Source organism: Phoca vitulina, unplaced genomic scaffold (genome assembly GCF_004348235.1).
Source record: "Phoca vitulina isolate PV1807 unplaced genomic scaffold, GSC_HSeal_1.0 scaffold30, whole genome shotgun sequence".
Classification (NCBI taxonomy): Eukaryota; Metazoa; Chordata; class Mammalia; order Carnivora; family Phocidae; genus Phoca; species Phoca vitulina.
In genome coordinates this window covers 850781-871049 of record NW_022589733.1, presented here as the reverse complement: position 1 = coordinate 871049, position 20269 = coordinate 850781, and the positions used below count along the sequence as shown (strand labels likewise).

At 38.8% G+C, this 20269-nt stretch overlaps 1 protein-coding gene across 2 annotated transcripts in view; it reads left to right on the top strand.

The window, feature by feature from the left end:
• The window catches only part of NETO2 (neuropilin and tolloid like 2), a 61197-nt gene that overhangs the window by 29620 nt on the left and 11308 nt on the right, over positions 1–20269 (top strand). For both annotated transcript variants that reach the window (XM_032424115.1, XM_032424113.1), the window contains exon 7: positions 10157–10385. In XM_032424115.1, the coding sequence (XP_032280006.1) occupies positions 10157–10385 (229 nt within the window). The remainder of the gene's footprint in view (positions 1–10156; positions 10386–20269) is intronic.

The window sequence follows — 20269 nt, the reverse complement described above, 5'->3', positions numbered from 1 at the left end:
TAGGTATAGCTCAAGGTTCCTTCCTTCCTTCCTTCCTTCCTTCCTTCCTTCCTTCCTTCCTTCCTTCCTTCCCTCCCTCCCTCCCTCTCTTCCTTCCTTCCTTCCTTCCTTCCTTCCTCCCTCCCTCCCTCTGGATGACTGATTTTTCCAGCACCATTTGTTGAAGACCATCCTTTCTCCATTGAATTGCCTTTGTATCTCTGTTAATAATAATAATAGCTTTATTTGTAAGAATCTGTTTCTGGGTTCTATTCTGTTTCTTGGATATCTATGTGTCTCCTTTTGTCAGTACCACAGTGTCTTGATTATTGGAGCTTTAAAGTCTACACTTCTGCACTCTGTAGCTTCCAGTATGGTGGTGATTAAGAGTTACCTTGTTACTGATTTTGAGGGGGAAAGCATTCAGGTTTTCACCATTAAGTATGGTGTCAGCTCTGGGTTTTTATAGATGCCCTTTACCAGGTTACAGAAGTTCTCTATTTTTCTGAGATTTTCATCATATAGGTGTTGATTGTTTTAGCAAATTGATCATGTAACTTCTCTTTTTTAGTCTATTTATAATGGTGACTTACATTGATTCTTCAAAATTTAAACCAGCCTTGCATTCCTAGGATAAACCATATTTGGTTGTGATTATATGAAAGTATTATACTTTTTATATGTTGCTGAATTAGATTGGCTGATATTTTGTTGAGGATTTTTGCATCTATTTTCTGGCTGATGATTCTGATACTGTTTACAACTTGTGGGGTTTTCCCCTATACCACCAAGCAGTTCTCAGACACCAGCTGGGTGTCCTATGATTCAGCTCAGTTCTGACACTGTCTACCTGGGGATGGCATCAGATTCTAAGAATTGGGGGCTCAGTTCCACAAGTCTGGCCTCCACGTCAGATGCCAGTCTCATGTCCAGGTTGTCACCTGTGCTTCTGACCAACTGGCTATAAGTCAGGTTTCTATGAGCCCCTCCTTGAGTTTGATTAATTTGCTAGAGAGGCTTAGAGAACTCAGGAAACCAGTTTACTTACTTAAATTACCAGTTAATTACAGAGCATATTTTATAAAGGGTAAGATTCAACAGCCAGATGAAAAGACAGGTGAGGTCGTGAACAAAGGAGCTTTTGTCCCCATGGAGTATGGGGCCTGGCATAATGGCATATGGAAACATTCTGGTTCACCAACTTGGAAGCTCTTCAAACCGTATTCTTTTGAGTTTTTATGGAGGCCTTATTATGTAGGCATGGTTGATTAAATCATTGGCCATTGGTGCTTGATTTAACCTTCAGCCCTGCTCCTCTCCCCTCTCCAGAAATCGGGGTGGAACTGAAAGTTTAAACCCTCCACTCATGGTTGTTTCCCCTAGTAACCAGCCCCATCTTTAGAGGGTTTCCAGAAGATACCTCATTAACATAAACTCAGTTGTCATTGAAAGGGACTTGTTATGATTAACAGGATACCCATTTCAACTTTATGGCTGGAACATTTTCAGGAACTGAGGACAAGAGACCAAATATAACAAAAGATGTTCCCATTGCTCTTACCGATCAGGAAATTCCAAGGGTTTTGGGAGCTCTGAGACAGAAACAGAGACAAAGACCAAATATATATATTTTTATTATAAATCACATTATCACAGGAGGAATATTGATCAGTATTTTCCTTATGTCTTTGGTGGTGTCAGGGTAATGCTGGTCTTGTGAGTTTAGAAGTGTACCATCTTAGGGTCCCTAGGTGGCTCGGTCGGTTGGGCGTCTGCCTTCGGCTCAGGTCATGATCCAGGGGTCCTGGGATCGAGCCCCTCCTCAGGCTCCCTGCTCTGCGGGGAGTCTGCTTCTCCCCTCTCCCTCTGCCCCTGCCTCTGCTCGCTTTGTCTCTCTCAAATAAATAAAATCTTTAAAAAAAAAAAAAAGTGTACCATCTTCCTGGAAGAGGTTGTGAAGAATTGGCATAATTTTTTCCTTACATGTTTGGTATAATTTGCCCATGAATTCATCTAGGCCTGGAGATTTTTTTGTAAGGTTTTTAATTATGAATTCATTATTTTTGATAAATATATAGCCATTCAGTTTACATATTTCTTTTTAGAAATGTTTGGACAGTTTGTTCCTTTTAAGGAATTTGTCCATTTCATCTGAGTCATCCTATTTGGGGTCATAAAGCTGTTCGCTGTATTTTTTTTTTATTCTTGTTTACACCCAACGTGGGGCTCGAACTTACAACCCCAAGATCAAGAGTTGTACGCCCCACTGACTAAGCCAACCCAGAGCCCCTTTTTTTTAATTAATGTTGGTAATGTCTGTAGTGATATCGTCTTTTTTATTCTTTTTTTTTTTAAGATTTTATTTATTTGACAGAGACAGCTAGAGAGGGAACACAAGCAGGGGGAGTGGGAGAGGGAGAAGCAGGGTCCCGGCCGAGCAAGGAGCCTGATGTGGGCCTCTATCCCAGGACCCCAGGATCATGACCGGAGCCGAAGGCAGATGCTTAACGACTGAGCCACTCAGGCGCCCCTTCTTTTTTCATTCTTGATGGTTTATATTTATCCAGATACTTACTATTTCTGTTTCCTTCATGAAGTTCCAAGATTCATCCTAGTATCCTTTCTCTTTTATCTAAAGAAATTCCTTTGGCATTTCTTTTGTAGCAGGTCTGTATGCAACAAATTCTCTTAAGTCTCTTAAGTCTTCACCAGGGTGTGTACTTATTTTGGCCTCATTCCTGAAAGAATATGTTTGCTGGATATAAAATTCTGATGTTCACAAGTTCTCTTTTTCAGCACTTAAAAATTTTGATGCACTGTCTTTGGCATTGATGGGGTTTTTTTTTTAAGATTTTATTTTATTTATTTGAAACAGAGAGCACAAGAGGGGGTAAGGTGAGAAGGAGCAGCAGACTCCCTGCCAAGCAGGGAGCCCAATGCGGGACTCGATCCCAGGACTCCGGGATCATGACCTGAGCTGAAGGCAGTCGCTTAACCAACTGAGCCACCCAGGCGCCCTGGCATTGATGATTTCTGAAGAGCAATCCACAGTCACTCAAATCATTTGCTTCTACAAAATGTATCCTTTTTCTCTGTCAGATCTCAAGACTTTAAATCTCTGATTTCAAGTAGTTTGATTTTGATATGTATAGGCCTTCTTTTTTGTTTGCTTTTAGCCTGTTTGATGTTTTCTGAGCTTTTTGAATCTGTAAATTTTTGTCTTTCACCAAACTTGGGATGTTTTTAGCAATTATTTCTTCAAATATTTTTTTTCTGTAACCACCTCTTCTCCTTCTGAGACTTACGTGACACGAATGTTCAGCCTTTTGAAATTGTCCCACAGGTCCCTGAGGCTGTATTTATTTGTCCTCAATCCTTTTTTCTCAGTATCTCATATTAGATAGTTTCCCCTGAGTCATCTTCCAGTTTGCTGACTTTCCTCTGTCATCCCCATTCTCGTCTTGGGCCCATATAGTGAATTTTTAATTTCAAATATTTCTCATTTTCAGTTCTAAAGTTTCCATTTGGTTCTTTTTCATAATTTCTATTTCTCTGCTGTGATCTTTCTACTCCTTCAGTGTTTGCCTTTACCTCACAGAGCATATTTATATCGTCACTTTAAAGTCTTTGACAGGGCACCTGGGTGGCTCAGATGGTTAAGCATCTGCCTTCGGCTGAGGTCATGATCCCAGGATCCTGGGATTGAGCCCCACATCGGGCTCCTGGCTCGGCGGGGAGCCTGCTTCTCCTTCTCCCTCTGCCTCTCTCCCTGCTCATGCTCTCTTTCTCTCTATCTCTGTCTCAAATGAATAAATAAAATCTTTAAAAAAAAAAATAAAGTCTTTGACAATTCTGGGGTGCCTGGGTGACTCAGTCAGTTAAGCGTCCGACTCTTGATTTCGGCTCAGGCCATAATCTCAGGGCCGTGAGATTGAGCCCTGTGTTTCGCTCCACAGTGGGCATGGAGCCTGCTTAAGAGTCTTTCTCTCTCATGTGTACACTCTCTCTCTCTCTCAGGAAAAAAAATCTTTAAAGTCTTTGACAAGTCCAATATCTGGGTCCTGTTAGGACTGGGATCTCTTGACTCTTTTTTCATTTCAGAACTAATCCCATTTCCTGGTTCTTTGTATGTGAGCAATTTTTTATTATGTCCTGGACAGTTTGAATATAACACTATGAGACTCTGGGTCCTATGAAAAATACCTGGAAAATGTTGAGTTTTGTTAGTCATTTTATTTTTGTCAGACAGTCTACCCAATTAGATTCAGATTGCATGTACCTTTGTCACTTTATGCAGGTGGTGGTTCCAGTTGTTGAGTCTTCATGGTCTTTACTATGCTGTGTAGGCTTGCCCAGGGCATGCCCCACTCAGGGACTTGGACAGTGACTTGTACTATAATTTCATTCTCAACACCTTTGTCATGTTTCTTTAGTTCTGTTTCATGAATACACAGCTTAGTGGTAAGGCAGAAGTAGTGCTTTTTCTTTAGCTCCCTCTTCTCCAAGACTTCCTTCACATTCTCCAGATAACATGGTTTCCTTTTCCCATTTCCTCTGGTGGCCAGAAAGGTAAGTTTTCTTCAGTTTCTGCCTCCTAACTTGGGAGTTTTGAGTGACTAAGAGGAGGGGGGAAAAAAATAATGGGGATTCCCTCCATACTCTCCCGACATCATATGCTCTTCTCAGTTCTGCTAGTTAAAGAGATGGGCTTTCTCTTGGGGTTTTAGTTGCTGCTGTAGCTGCTGCATGCAGATCCATGACTGGTGCTGACCTTGGGCAGAGCTGCTAGAATGGGAAAAACAAACCAAAAATCCCTGCCTCACCCTAGTCTTCAGTAGGGAAGGGCCCCTTTCTCAGTCTTCTGGCTGGAGCTCTTTCTCTGAGTTCCCTGAGTTCCTGTCTGTTTTTGCTGTGAGTTCCATGAATATCAGCCCAGAATACAAGGAAAAAACTGAACCTCACCTTCTTATGGGTCTTTCAAGTTTGACTTCCCACACCCACCTATTACTTTCCAGAATCCTCACGTAGTTGCTTTTCATATTTTATCATCCGTTTTTAGTTGTAATAAGAGAAATAAGCCATGCTGTGTGTGGCTTATCATCTTGGCTGCTTCTCAAAGTCAAATTTATTTTATATAATAAAATTGATTATCTTTATGGTTTATACTTTGTGTCTTCTGTGTTTTTAATAAACTTTCTTAACCAAAGGTCATAGAACTACCCTTGTATATTTTTATCTGTGTGTGTTAGTTTTTACATTTAAGAATTGATTTTATGTCCACCATAAGACAGGGATCTCATGTCAGGAGCCCTTTCCTGTTATCATGTGTCTCCTTTGATCTAGAATGCTGTACAGGCATACCTCCTTTTATTGTGCTTCACAATACTGCGTGTGTTACAAGTTAAAGATTCAGGACTTCAGTGGAGGAAGTATCTGCAGATGTGGAAATAGCAAGAGAACTAGAATTAGAAGTAGAACCTGGAGATGTGACTGAATCACTGCAATCTCATGATCAAACTTGAACTGATGAGTATTTGCTCCTATTTTTTTATTTGGGGTTAGGATGAATTTATTTTTTAATTTAAATTCAATTAATTAACATATATTATTAGTTTCAGAGGTAGGGGTCAGTGATTCATCAGTCTACTATAATGCCCAGTGTTCATTACATCGTGTGAGAGTTGCACCTTTTGATGAGCCAAGGAAGTGGTTTCTTCAGATGGAAGGTACTCCTGGTGAAGATGCTGTGAAGATTGTTGGAATGACAACAGAGGATTCAGTCTATCACATGAACTTAGTTGATAAAGCAGAAGCAGGGTTTAAGAGGATTGACTCCATTTTTTCTATATATGTGTGTATGTGTATATATACATACACACACATACATACACAATGGAATATTATGCAGCCATCAAAAAATGAAATCTTGCCATTTGCAACAACATGGATGGAACTGAAGGGTATTATGCTAAGCAAAATAAGTCAGAGAAAGACAATTATCATATCTCACTGATGTTTGGAATTTAAAAACAAGGCCTAAGTTCATAGGGGAAGAGAAAAAAATAAGACGAAATCAGAGAGGGAGACAAACAATAGGAGACTCTTAATCTGGGCGCCTGGGTGGCTCAGTTGGTTAAGCGACTGCCTTCGGCTCAGGTCATGATCCTGGAGTCCTGGGATCGAGTCCCACATCGGGCTCCCTGCTCAGCAGGGAGTCTGCTTCTCCCTCTGACCCTCCCCGCTCTCATGCTCTATCTCATTCTCTCTCTCAAATAAATAAAATCTTAAAAAAAAAAAAAAAAGACTCAATCTTAGGAAACAAACGGTGGCTGAGGGGAGGGGAATAGGGTGATGGGGTAACTGGGTTATGGACATTAAGGAGGGCATGTGATGTAATGAACACTGGATATTCTATAAGATTGATGAATCACAGATCTGTACCTCTGAAACCAATAATACATTATATGTTAATTAATTGAATTTAAATTAAAAAATAAAACTTCTGCGGGTAAATGCTACCAACAGCATCACATGCAACAAGAAATTATTTGTGAAAGAAGAGTCCATCGATGCAGCAAACTTCATAGTCTTTATTTGAAGAAATTGTCACAGCGAACCCAGCCTTCAGGAGCCACCACCCTAATCAGTCAGCTGCCATCCACATTGAGGCAAGACCCTCCACCAGTAGAAAGATGATTTGCTGAAAGCTTAGATGCTGGTTAGCTTTTTTTTTTTTTAGCAATGAGGATATTTGAATTAAGGAATGTATATTTTATAGACAATGCAACAGACTACAGGACAAGCTAACTTTTATATGCACTGGGAAAGCAAAAAATTCATTTGACTCACTTTACTGCTTCTTTATTACAACAAAGGCTAGAGGAAGCAGGTAAGTGAGAGAGTTGTATTAGACTTGCTAATTCCCTACCCACCAGTTCTACCTCCCAACTAAGTCCAGCCTGGACCAGTCCAGCCCGAGGAAAGCTTGCATCTGCAGAGGAAACCAACTTAGGTCACTGCTTCCTACTCACCAGTCCAGGGAAAGAAGGGAAAAAGAGACCAGACTCCCCACCATCAAGGTAACTCACTCCACCTCCCTGGGGAAGGTGTAGGAGTGGGGTAAGAGACCAGGAGCCTTTAACAGATCTGTTGTCATGCAGTTTGGGTGAAAGAAGAGTAGTTTGTAGCTCCCCCCCCTCAGATTTCAATTTGTCAGTTTTGTTGTTAGAAATATTTAAGATTTTTTTGCTTATTTATTTGAGAGAGAGCACCAGCAGGGGGAGGGGCAGAGGGAGAGTGAGAAGCAGACTCCCCCCTGAGCGGGGAGCTGGACTTGCAGGTGCAGGGCTGGGTCCTAGGACCCTGAGATCATGACCCGAGCCAAAGTTAGATACTTAACCAACAGAGCTACCCAGGTGCCCCTTGTTAGAAGTAATTTCTGAAAATTAGTTGAACTAAACCATTTCAATATTTAGCTGCATTCACAAGAGAAAAGAATGTCATTGTCATATGACTTAAAACTTTTGACTTCATCTTTAAAGAGCATTTACTATGGCCTTGGATAGTACCATGTTTCTTTGGATTAAAAAAGAGTAAATACTTCAGACTTCTTGTTTTTCTTATACTTAGATCTACCAAGTTCATGGTTTTATAAACTTAGTCATATATTCATTACTTGCTATGAGCAAGAATTACACTAGATATAATTAGCACATGATTCTCTCATTGGAAGGCCCCACAGTATAATAGAGAAACAGACAATTACAGTATTGGTGATACTTGCTCACTACCACAAAACCATGGGCAGAATGTTTTGGTTATGTAAACAATGGAGAAATTAATGAGAACTAATGATATATGTAAGGAAACATTGTTTCTTTGTAATACATTTGTGAAGATTTTGTGAAGTTTTGAAATGGTAATCCTATTTAATTACCGATTTTCTACCACTCTCACGAAGTAAGGAACAAATTGATCATCTCAAATAAGCCAAAGTTACTTGGTCAAAATTTATCCCTTTGAGGTATGTTTTTTAGTTGTTTGCTCTTAGTTTTATGCCATCAAGGTATTTTAGTGGGAAAAGATACCTGACATTACATTTTTGTTATATGAAGTCTTTTAAATTAAAAGGTGGGGGGCGCCTGGCTGGCTCAGTCAGTATAGCCATGTGACTCTTGATCTTGGGGTTGTGAGTGCAAGCCCATGTTTGGTGTAGAGATTACTTAAAAATATCTAGAGGAGTCAAATTCATAGAAAGTAGAATAGTGGTTGCCAGAGTTGGGGGAGAGGGGAAAATGGGGAATTATTGTTTCATGGGTATAGTTTCTGTACAAGATAAAAAAGTTCTGGAGACTGAATATACAACAATGTAACATTATTGACCTGTACATTTAAAGATGGTTAAGATTGGGAGGTGGCGGGGTGGGGGGGTGGCTGAAACAGGTGGTGGGATTAAAGAGTATACTTATGAACACCAAGTAAGTAATGTATAGAATTGTTGAGTCACTATATAGTACACCTGAAACTAATATAGCACTGTATGTTAACTATACCAGAATTAAAATAAAAAACTTAATAAAATTTAATAATTTTTAAATAAAAATTAAAATGGTTAAGATTATAAAAATAAAATCTTTAAATAGAGAGATGGAGGTGGCATCACACTGCTACCTCAGAAATAGAAACTAGAATGAATACTCATATGTCTTTAATGACAAAGGAAATCTTTATTCTCTACTCACTAAAATTCTAACTGTAGAGTCACTCAGCAGCAACTAGAGCAAAAAGTGAAGTGTCTGTGCATGCGTGCAGAAAAGGGATCCCAGGGAGTGGAAAGAACACAAATGTTAGAGTCAGGCCAGCCTAGGTCACATCCTCAACCTGAGTAACCTTGGACAAGTTCTTAACCACCTGAGCCTTAATTTTCTCCCTGCCTGTAAGGAATAATAGCTACTTCATTAAGTTCTTTTAGAGAGATGCACAATGTCTTCCTTTTTTTTTTTTATGATTTTATTTATTCATTTTGACAGAGAGCGAGAGAGGGAACACAAGCAGGGGGAGTGGAAGAGGGAGAAGCAGGCTTCCTGCCAAGCAGAGAGTCCGACTCAGGGCTCAATCCCAGGACCCTGGGATCATGACCTGAGCCGCAGGCAGATGCCTAACAACTGAGCCACCCAGGCGCCCTGCACAAAGTCTTTCTAAGCCCACAACCTGAACATTAATGCCCCCAGTCTTTCTAAGCCTACAATCTAAAGGAATTCTTCAAACAAAAGTAGGCCAAGCATATTTTAAGAACTTAGTGCCAGGTAGCAGGCTGCCTACAAAATTTCAAGAAAGAAGATGCTAAATAAAATAGATACCAATAGTGTTTATTTTGATACTGCAGTTTATATCTTCCTGACTGAAAACGTAGAAATGGTTATTTATGGGGGGAAGTCTTAAAGCCACTTAAATGTGCAGTATAGAATAGGGGGTAAATAAATGACAGGACATCATGGGAACATTTATGGTTTTGAAAAGTATAGATAAGGTAAAACTGGTTTGGGGGCACCCGGGTGGCTCAGTCATTAAGAGTCTGCCTTCAGCTTGGGTCGTGGTCCCAGGGTCCTGGGATCGAGCCCCTCATCAGGCTCCCTGCTCGGCGGGAAGCCTGCTTCTCCCTCTCCCATTCCCCCTGCTTGTATTCCCTCTCGCTGTGTCTCTGTCAAATAAATAAAATATTTAAAAATAAAATATCTTGTAAAAAAGAAAATAAAAATGGTTTTGATGTGTTATAGGATATATGTATCTTACAGTTAAGCTTAGGTTTTTAAAATGAAGAAAAACTGAAAAAAATCCAACAACTGCTATGAGTGATTCTTTCATTTTCCAATTTGTCAGTACTATGAGGTTGCTTTCATAATAAGAAGACTATGTAAGAGAGCCAATGAACCTCATGGAGCAAAAAGTTTCTTCATAGACAAAACACAAACTTAGGTTCCTTAATGCTCGGTTCCATTAGGACAACCAAAGGAGGAGACCGTCAGTCTTGGTTCTTTTAACTCCTTAAGCACCAGCCTTTTAGCTGTTGTGTTCCTGTCAGCTGTCATAATTTAGTCGACCATGTCGACTGGATAGAACTATAACACTCAAATTTATCTTTTCTAAAGCAGTGTTTTTCTTTGTTTTAATGTTACAGATTTATTTGAGGTTCCTAGATTATCAGATGGAGCACTCAAATGAATGCAAGAGAAACTTCGTTGCAGTTTATGATGGAAGCAGTTCTATTGAAAATCTGAAGGCCAAGTTTTGCAGCACTGTGGCCAATGATGTGATGCTGAAAACAGGAGTTGGCGTGATCCGAATGTGGGCAGATGAAGGTAGTCGGCTAAGCAGATTCAGAATGCTCTTTACTTCCTTTGTGGAGCGTAAGTAAATCCTATAGCATTGAGATCTTTTACATAATTTTCATTCATTCAGAATTCAATTATTGAGCATTTCCTTTTGACAAAGACTGCAAGTCAAAGAGAATGCAGAAATAACTAAGTCTTAGTCCCTATTCTTAAGGAATTAACTGTCCTGGCTGAAAAACCATGTTAATACATGAATTGCAACACTGCCTTATTATAAAAGTGTAATGTGATAGGGAACGCAGAAAGTGGAGACTCAAGATTTTCAAAATTAAAAATAATTATCAGTAGTATTAATTCAGCTTGGTATATAATTATGAATCTACCAAACCATGCTCATCAAAATTTAGATAGGCTGTGTTTTCTTTTTTCTAACTTCTAATTTTTAAATAATTTTAAGCTTATCTTTTTTTTTTTTTTTTTTTAAGATTTTATTTATTTATTTGACAGAGAAAGACACAGTGAGAGAGGGAACACAAGCAGGGGGAGTGGGAGACGGAGAAGCAGGCTCCCCGCTGAGCAGGGAGCCCGATGTGGGACTTGATCCCAGGACCCTGGGATCATGACCTGAGCCGAAGGCAGTCGCTTAACTGACTGAGCCACCCAGGCGCCCAATTTTAAGCTTATCTAAAGTTATAAAAATAGCGCAGAGTTTTCATATGTCCTTCACTCAGATTCCCCTAATAATGTGGTAAAACTGAAAATTAACACTGATACACTATTATCAACCATTATATATAGACCTTATCCACATGTCACTAGTTTTCCTATTAATGTCCTTTTCTGATGCTGGATCCCACGTTGCGCTTACTTGACATCTGTCCTTTAGTCTCCTCAATCTGTGACAGTTCCTTAGTCTTTAATGACCTTAATATATTTGAAGAGCAATGGCCATTTATTTAGTAGAATGTCAATTTGAGTTTGTCTGATGTTTTCTCATGGATTCTTTTGAGGTTATGTATTTCTGTCAGTGTCACAGAAATGACGCTACACGTTTCTCAGTGCATCATACCAGTGAGGTAGGCGTACATCATATGGATCTGTCTCATGTTAACTTCGCTCACTTCCTTAAGGTGCTCTCTGTCAGGTTTCTCCACTATAAAGTTACTGATGTTTTCATTTCTAGTTAATAATTCTCCTTGAGACTATGCAAATATCCCTTTGCTCACTAATTTTAGCGTCTGTTAATGGTTTCTGCCTGTAATAGGCATTATTATAGTGTTTACCTAATGGTAGTTTTCTGTTTCCATTATTCCTTCTACACTTATTAGTTGTAATTCTGTGAGGAAGAGTTATTTTTCCCCTCATTTATCTATTCAATGATTTATTTCAGTATGAGTTTAAGGATTTTTATTTTATGCCATTATTATATATAGTTATATATAACATAATTATTATAATACTAACATTATTTTGTTACTCAGAGCCCCAGCTTTGGCCACTGGGAGCCTTTTCAAGTTGTCTTTTTTAACTTTTGATGTGTCCTTCCCTTTTTTTTTTTTTAATCACTTTATTTTCTGTCACCACAAGATGGCCCAGGTTCAGCTGTGTTTTCCCTGGCGCAGCCGTAAAACCAACCATATTTCCAAGAAGCCCTTTTCTTCTCGTACAAAAGACACGGCTAAAAGCACTTCTGGGGTTCTTATAGGAATCGTAATGAATCCGTGGATTGCTTTAGAGTAGTAGTGTCATCTTAATCAGTCTTAAGTCTTCCAGCCCACGGACCCAGGGTGTCTTCCCACTTATTTGTTGTCTTTCATTTTTTTCAAGTGTTTTGTACTCTTTAGTATACAACTCTACAAGGACACATTGTTAGTGTGTAGAAGTGTACCTGATGTTGTATTCTGTGTTTGTATCCTGCAGCTTGCTGAATTAGTTTATTAGCTGTGTGTGTGTGCGATCTTGTTAGGGTTTTCTACATATAAGATCATGTTGTTTGTAAACAGGTAATTTTCCAATATTGGATGCTATTTTATTTTTTTATTTCCTTTTCTCACCTAATTGCTCTGGCTAGAACTTCTAGTACTATATTGAATAGAAGCTATAGGACACACCCTTGTCTTGTTTCTGATCTTAGGAGCAAAGCTTTCAGCCTTCCACCATTGAGTAGGTGTTAGCTGAGTAGGGTTTTCACATATGGCCTTTATCATGTTGAGGAAATTTTCTTCTGGTCCTAGTTTACATATTGAGTGTTTTCATCATTAAAGGATGTTGAATTTTGTCAAATACTTTTTCTGATTCAATTGAGATGATTACGTCATTTTTTTCCTCTTCATTCTGTTAATGTGTTGTATTACAGTCATTGATGTTTTTTAAAGATTTTATTTATTTGACAGAGACATAGCAAGAGAGGGAACACAAGCAGGGGGAGTGGAAGAGGGAGAGGAAAAAGCAGGCTTCCTGCCGTGCAGGGAGCCCGATGCAGGGCTCCATCCCAGGACCCCAAGATCATGACCTGAGCCGAAGGCAGATGGTTAACGACTGAGCTACCCAGGCACCCCTCATTCATTTTTATATGCAGAACCATTTTTATGGTCCAGGAATAAGTCCCACTTGGTCATGGTGTATAATCCTTTTAATATGTTGCTGAATTCAGTGCTAGTATTTTGTTGAGGATTTTTGCATCAATATGCATAAGGGGTATTTGTCTTTAGTTTTATTTTCTTGTAGCATCTTTGTCTGACTTTGATATCAGGGTTATGCTGGTCCATAGAATGAAAAAGAAGTGGGGCACCTGGGTGGCTCAGTCGTTAAGCGTCTGCCTTCGGCTCAGGTTATGGTCCCAGGGTCCTGGGATCGAGCCCCGCATCAGGCTCCACGGGAAGCCTGCTTCTCCCTCTCCCACTCCCCCTGCTAGTGTTCCCTCTCTCGCTGTGTCTCTCTCTGTCAAATAAATAAAATCTTTAAAAAGAAAAAAGAAAAAGAAGTGACCCTTTCTCTCCAACTTTTTGGAAGAGTTTGAGAATTGATGTTCTGTAAACATTTGGTAGAATTCCCCAGTGAAGCCATCCAGTCCAGGGCTTTTCTTTTTTGGGAGATAGTTTGATTTTACTGATTCAGTATCCTTGCTAGTTAGAGATCTATTCGAATTTTCTATTTAGTTTTATTCAGTTTTGGTAGAATATGTGTTTCTAGGAATTTGTCTATTTCATCTAGATTAGCAGTTTGTTGGTGTAGAATTGTTTTTAGGATTCTCTTTTAATCCCTTTTAGCTGTAACATCTAAACTGTCTCCACTTGAATTTCTGATTTTAGTAATTTGAATCTTCTCATGTTTCTCTTTTTTCCTTGGTCATTGTAACTAAAAGTTTGCCAATTTTATGGAGCTCTTCAAAGAACGATTTTTTTTCTTTTCTTTAATTTTTCCATCCTCTATTTATCTCTCTTCTCTATAATTTCAGTGTTTCTGACAAAGGCATAGAATTCCAAGTTTAGTTTGTCCTTTTTTTCTCATTCTTTAAGGTTAAGTTACTGATTTGAGATCTTTCTCCTTTTTTTAATATAGGCATTTTTAGCTATAAATTTCCTTCTTTGCACTGCTTTCATTCTTCTCATCAAGTTTCGCTGTGTTGTTTTCATTTTCATTTATCTCAAGATATGCTCTAATTTCCCTTGTGATTTCTTCTTTGACCAGTTGGTGGGTTAAGAGTGTGTAGTTTAATTTCCACATATTTATGAATTTTCCAGTTTTCATTCTGTTATTGATTTCTAGTTTTATTTCAGTGTGATTGGAAAAGATATTTTGTGTGATGTCAGTCTTTTAAGATTTTTGTGTGTATGTGGTGTAATATATGGTCCATCCTGGAAAAAGTTCCATATACACTTGAGAAAATTGTGTATTTTGCTGTTGTTGGGTAGAACTTTCTGTATATATCTATTAGATCCAGCTGGTTTATAGTGTTATTCTTTTATTTGCTTATTAATCATCTGTGTAGTTGTTTTACCCATTATTGAAAGCGGGATAGTGAAGTCTCCAGCCATTGTAGAATATCCAATTCTGCCTTGAATTCTGAAAATGTTTGCTTCTTATATTTTAGGACTCTGATTTTTGGTTTATATTTTTTTATAATTGTATCTTTTTGATGAATCCCTTTTACCAATATACAGTGTTCCTCTTTGTCACTTGCAACAGTTTTGATTTAAAGTCTATTTTTGTTGATATTTGTATGGCCACCCCAGCTGTCTTTTGGTAACTATTTGCATGGAATATCTTTCTGATTTTTTCACTTTCAACCAATTTATATCGTTAGATCTAAAGTGAGTCTTTTTTTTTTTTTTAAAGATTTTATTTATTTATTTAACTGACAGAGAGAGAGAGAGACAGCTAGAGAAAGAACACAAGCAGGGGGAGTGGGAGAGGGAGAAACAGGCTTCCCGCCAAGCAGGGAGCCCGATACGGGGCTCGATCCCAGGACCCTGGGATCATGACCTGAGCTGAAGGCAGCCGCTTAACCAACTGAGCCACCCAGGTGCCCCTAAAGTGAATCTTTTTAGAACAGTATATAGTTGGATCTTTGGGATTTTTTTTTAAATTATTATTATCTATTCTGCCAATCTCTGCTTTTTGAATGGAGGGTTTAACTCATTTACATTTATAGTAATTACTAAGAAGAAAGGACTTCTGCCCTTTTATTGTTTGTTTTCTGAATGTCTTAAAACTTTTTGTCCCTCATTTTCTTCATTACAACCTTCTTTTGTGGTTAGTTGATTTTTTGTGGCAACACATTTGAATTTCCTTTTGTGTATATTCTTTAGATATTTTCTTTGTGGTTATAGTGGGGTTTTGTCTTTTTATGAGTTGGTTACATCTTAAGTTATCTTTACTATTTTGTGAGCACGTGAGAACCTTTTTATATTAAAGAATGGGGTAGTTCATATATAGATACTGACCCAGCTTAAAAGTGGAAAAACTCTGAGGACAGATTTTAGGATTCTTCCCTTAAACTCCTGATAATTCACATGAACAAATCCCAGGAAAAATTGGTTCTATTGCCTTTCTATCTTCTATAAAAGTCCAAGTGATTTGTCAGTACTTCCTAATAATTATTTTGTTGATTTTGCTTATAAGTACAAATCATATTACATTAGCTTTGATTTTTTTAAAAAAACTGCTTTCAAAAATACCATCATGTTTTTGGCTTGGTTTTGAGTGGCTTGGTTTAACTTTAGTCTACATTTGGATAGTACTGATTAGTCTCTCTGACTAGTCCCTTTCCTCACAGTCACCTCTGTATGAAGAAAATTACCATTTAAAGACTCATCCAAACTGCCCCAATATAGTTGATTGTGTATGTTCACATCACATACATTTTAAAAATAAGTGGTAGATCTTCTGTATTGTCCTCATAAGAGAAGGAAATATTTTCACTTTTATATCCCGACTGATGAATACAGTAAAATGGTAAACTATATGATTTTTGCAAATCAAAATTTGTAAATATAAAGGTAAGATACTATCAGGTATTTTTCTTGAGAAATTTAGGAATTAGTAATTTTTCCCTTCACTTATAATTTCAAGGTATTATATTATTATTCCATGGATTCTATGTTGAGATCATGATCGTATGTGACCTATACAAGCTTTATTATAGCTGAACTCTTCTATCTATAATTTTAAAAGACTTGATGAATTGCCAGATGGCTACTTGGGTTATGAAGCTGATTTAGCCAACCAGCCTTCCTCCCTGCCTTCCATTCATTTATTCAACATTTATCATACGAGATACTGTGTTTTGCTATGAAGATACAAAAGTGGATGAAACAGTCCCTTCTCTAAAGGATCTTATTATAGTCCTTTAGGTGAGGTAACATACATGCAAATGAGGCAGTTGCAGGAATGACTGTGACAAAGACTGTTTGAGGTGGAAAACGAAGTGCTCCCTGATTAAATACCCAGGGTGCTTCCAGCAGGCGGCATCGGCTGTGGAGCAAGTAGTCCTTGAAGGGAGGGCCTGTGAGTTTATCCTTGAGGACAGTTAGATTTTAGAAGGTAGAAATGTTGAATAACTGAGGTTGTTCCAAACAGAGGCTGCAGAATGAACAAAATGCATAGAACCCAGGCTTATTTGGATCACAAGAAGTAGTAAAAGAGGGCCTCCCAGTCTCCGCCCCGCCCGGAGGAGCCAAGAACTCGGGGTCCCGCTCCTCAGCGAGCCCCCAGAGAAAAGCAGTCAGTCACTCCCGTCTCCCCGGTCTCCGGCCGCACTCCGTGCTCACCCGGCCTGTGACCGCGCCTTTCTATCTGGCACCCGACCCCGGGTGGAGTCTCCAAACCCAGCAGATCCCCGCGGTGCACTCCCGCACCTCTCCTCCCGGGGGAAGAAGGGTCAACTACCCATAGTGACATTTTGGATGATCATGGAATGACATGAAGGGATTTGTGTGCCATGAAATAAAGAGTGACCCCGAAGACATTTGGATCCTTCCCTGAATGCGAAATGAGAAACTGAAGGTCAGAAGATTAGAGTAGCAGGCAGAGAATCCAGGCTCCAAAATGAGGGACCTGAGGCCCAGAGAAGATGATGAACCGGCTCTTGTGGACAGTTCTCCCAGAAACAGACTCTGAGACAGAGCAGAGTCTGCTTTGACAAGATGACAGGCCATCTGTACATGATGATGAGCTGATATCTCCAGATTTTATTTATTTATTTGAGAGAGAGAATGAGAGATAGCACGAGAGGGAAGAGGGTCAGAGGGAGAAGCAGACCCCCAGCTGAGCAGGAAGCCCGACGCGGGACCTGATCCCGGGACTCCAGGATCATGACCTGAGCCGAAGGCAGTCGCTTAACCAACTGAGCCACCCAGGCGCCCCGAAATTTCAATTTTAAAATAAATGTCATGGAGATGAGAAGGACAGCACAAGGAATATAGTCAATAATATTGTAATAACTGGTGACTGATGGTGACTACATTTATTGTGGTGAGCATTTCATATTGTATATAATCGTTGAACATTATGATGTACACTTGAAACTAATATAATATTGTATGTCAACTATACCTTAATAAAATTAAATATATTATAAATTAGTAAAAAAAAAAAAGTAGTAAAAGAAAGAAGAGAGAAAAATGCGTCAAGAAAAGGAGATTAAAGCTAGAGTTAGAAGGTCTTTAAAGGCTAAAATTAGAGTTCATATCATAGGCATTGGGGAGTTTTGAAGAGTTTCGTACTACGAAATGACATAATCAGAGCCGTGCTTCAGTTGGAGTGGAGAGGCTGTGTAGGAGGGAGGCTAACTTCCATAGTAGGGGGCTATACCAAGATGGTCTGAACCACAACAGCGACAGAGGGAGAGTCGTGGAAGTGCAATCAACAAGATTTGGTGACTGACTAGACCAAAAAGTAACAGAATGAGTCAAAGATACCTACAGTTTGGGTCTGACTGACTTGGAAATGAAAATTGGAGAGATAAGAGGAGTAAGTATTGAGTTATTTTGGATTTAGTGATTTTCTCAAGTAGCTGGAAATGCCAAGAGCTCAGCAGTGATATTTACCGGGAGTAAACTGTGTTGCTGCTTCTTGTTGCCCTATGGATGCATATAAGCTGTTTCCAAAAAAATTTTTATCAACTTTTCACACTTGAAAAAAAACAGCTGTGTAAAGGCTATTTCAAATAACTACAAAGCAGTGCTTGATACAAAGATAGAGTTTCATTTAGCAAGAAAGCCTTTCAGCCGTTTTCCTCTCTCCTCAGTTTATTTATTCCCAACGTCTTGTACCTGTGCTTTCCAGTAGTGCCCAGCAGCCCCATGTGGCTGTTGAATACTCATAATGTGGCCCATCTAAATTGAAATGTGCTATAATTATAAAAATATATCCTGGATTTCAAAGACTTGGTATAAAATAATGTAAAATATTTCATGAATAATATTTTATATGTGTTAAATGAGGATGCTTTGGGTATTGTTTCAGGGCTCCCCAACACCACCCACATGGTAGGTGATTTGCTAGAAGGACTCACAGGACTCTGCATGTATTTGAATACTTATGGCTGAGAATTCTGACAGTGAAAGGATATGGGATCAACAAAGGAGAATTACTTTCTGAGTCCTCTCAGAGAAATCCTCTAACAGGCTTTCTTAACGCTCACTCCCTCTCATGAAGGGCACACTGAGCATGTACATTTCCCCAGCAACAAACAATGCAGTAACATGGACAGTGTTTCTGTCCAGAGAAACCCATTAGAGCTCAGCACCTAAGGTTTTTGGTTTTTTTTTTTTTTGTTTTGTTTTTAGCACCTAAGGTTTTTATTGGGAACTGGTCTCATGGGCACCTTCTGCCTTGCCTGTACCAAAATTGTGGACTCACAGAAGGAAAGAAAGTATTTGGCATAAATGACGTTCACACAAACTCTAGGCACCGTGAACCTTATCAGTCAGGGAATGGAGGAAAGTCCAAGTTCCCAGTTGCCAAAACTAAGGGCCAGCCTTGCACACAGACCCTTCTAAAGGCAGCCTCTTCCTGCTGTAGTAACTCTTGTCTGCACAGATATATTGGCTTAAATAAGCTAGTAGTAAAATTAATTCCACCTCTTTCTTTTTAAAGATCTTTATAATGTGGCTACTTGGTCACATTTTGGCTCATGTTATATTTATTTTGGGCAGCACTGATATAAATCTTAAATGCAAAATTCTTCTCTAATGTGTTTTAGTTAAGGTATTTCTCTATATACATTAATGATTTCTCCATCAGTACAAATCGTATAAGTGAACAGATGAAAAGCCTCCCTCAAGCAATGTCTTCACAATAATCACTAAATATAAGACTTAGCTCCATATCCTAAATTTAGCTTTAGGATAATAATCCATGAAGAACGAGAAAACTATCCCTCCAAAAAAAAAAAAAAAGTCATATGTATGTGATCAAATAAAGGATTTTGTAAGTTTTTATAAAACAAAAGTCCCAGTTTGGAAATCTCCTTTTAATAAGCACATTAGCTCCAAACAGTACATTTTTATATGCTAATTAATTCGAACTTAAACTCTTTTCTCTAAGCTATTAATGATGTGTAATTGTTATGAAACCATTCATGAAAACAATCAGTATTTTAGAAAAGGTTTATATGGATAGACTAATTCTGCATGAGATATTCACTTCATACCTACCCATTATAGATTACAGATATGACTAAAATAACTTGGCTGAAATGAATGATAGAGAATAGCACTTCCCAAGCACTGAATACTAATATATATCTCACTCTTTGAGACAGGATATGGTTTTAGGAAAATAATTTCTAGGACTACAACTGTGAAAGCAGCAGAAGTTATTTTTGTTAGAATAAATCCATAATGTGATTCTCAGTGACATACTGCCTGTGGGGCTCCTGCAGGCCTGGTTGAAGGACAGACCATTTCTCAGCATCATTGCCACACCTCATGAGAAGAGGAGGAGAATTGAAATCCTAACCCTTCTTCTTTCTCACGCCATGACCCAGCAGTGAGTAAAGGGGGAAAGTAGAAAGTCCTCAGGCTATAAGTAGAAAACAGTTTATAACTGGCACTATTTTTGCTATTCTCTTTGTCCCTTACTTATAAATTCCAATAATTCAGCCATTTTTTATAGTTTTGAATTGAAGCATGTCATTAGCATCCCATGTCAGTAACTGATAACTTCAGTTCTCTTTATGAACAGCTATGCTTGTCCACTGAAAATGCACAGAGCTTAATACATCTGTAATTATGAATATAATACATTTCTACAAAACAATATCTGATGATGTCAGTGCTGCTTTCTAATTGCTTTAAATAATGTGGGGAGCAGTTGTAAAGAATTCTGTAATAAAAACTGAGGGTGGGGCGCCTGAGTGGCTCAGTCGGTTAAGCGGCTGCCTTCGGCTCAGGTCATGATCCCAGGGTCCTGGGATCGAGCCCCACATCGGGCTCCCTGCTCGGCGGAGAGCC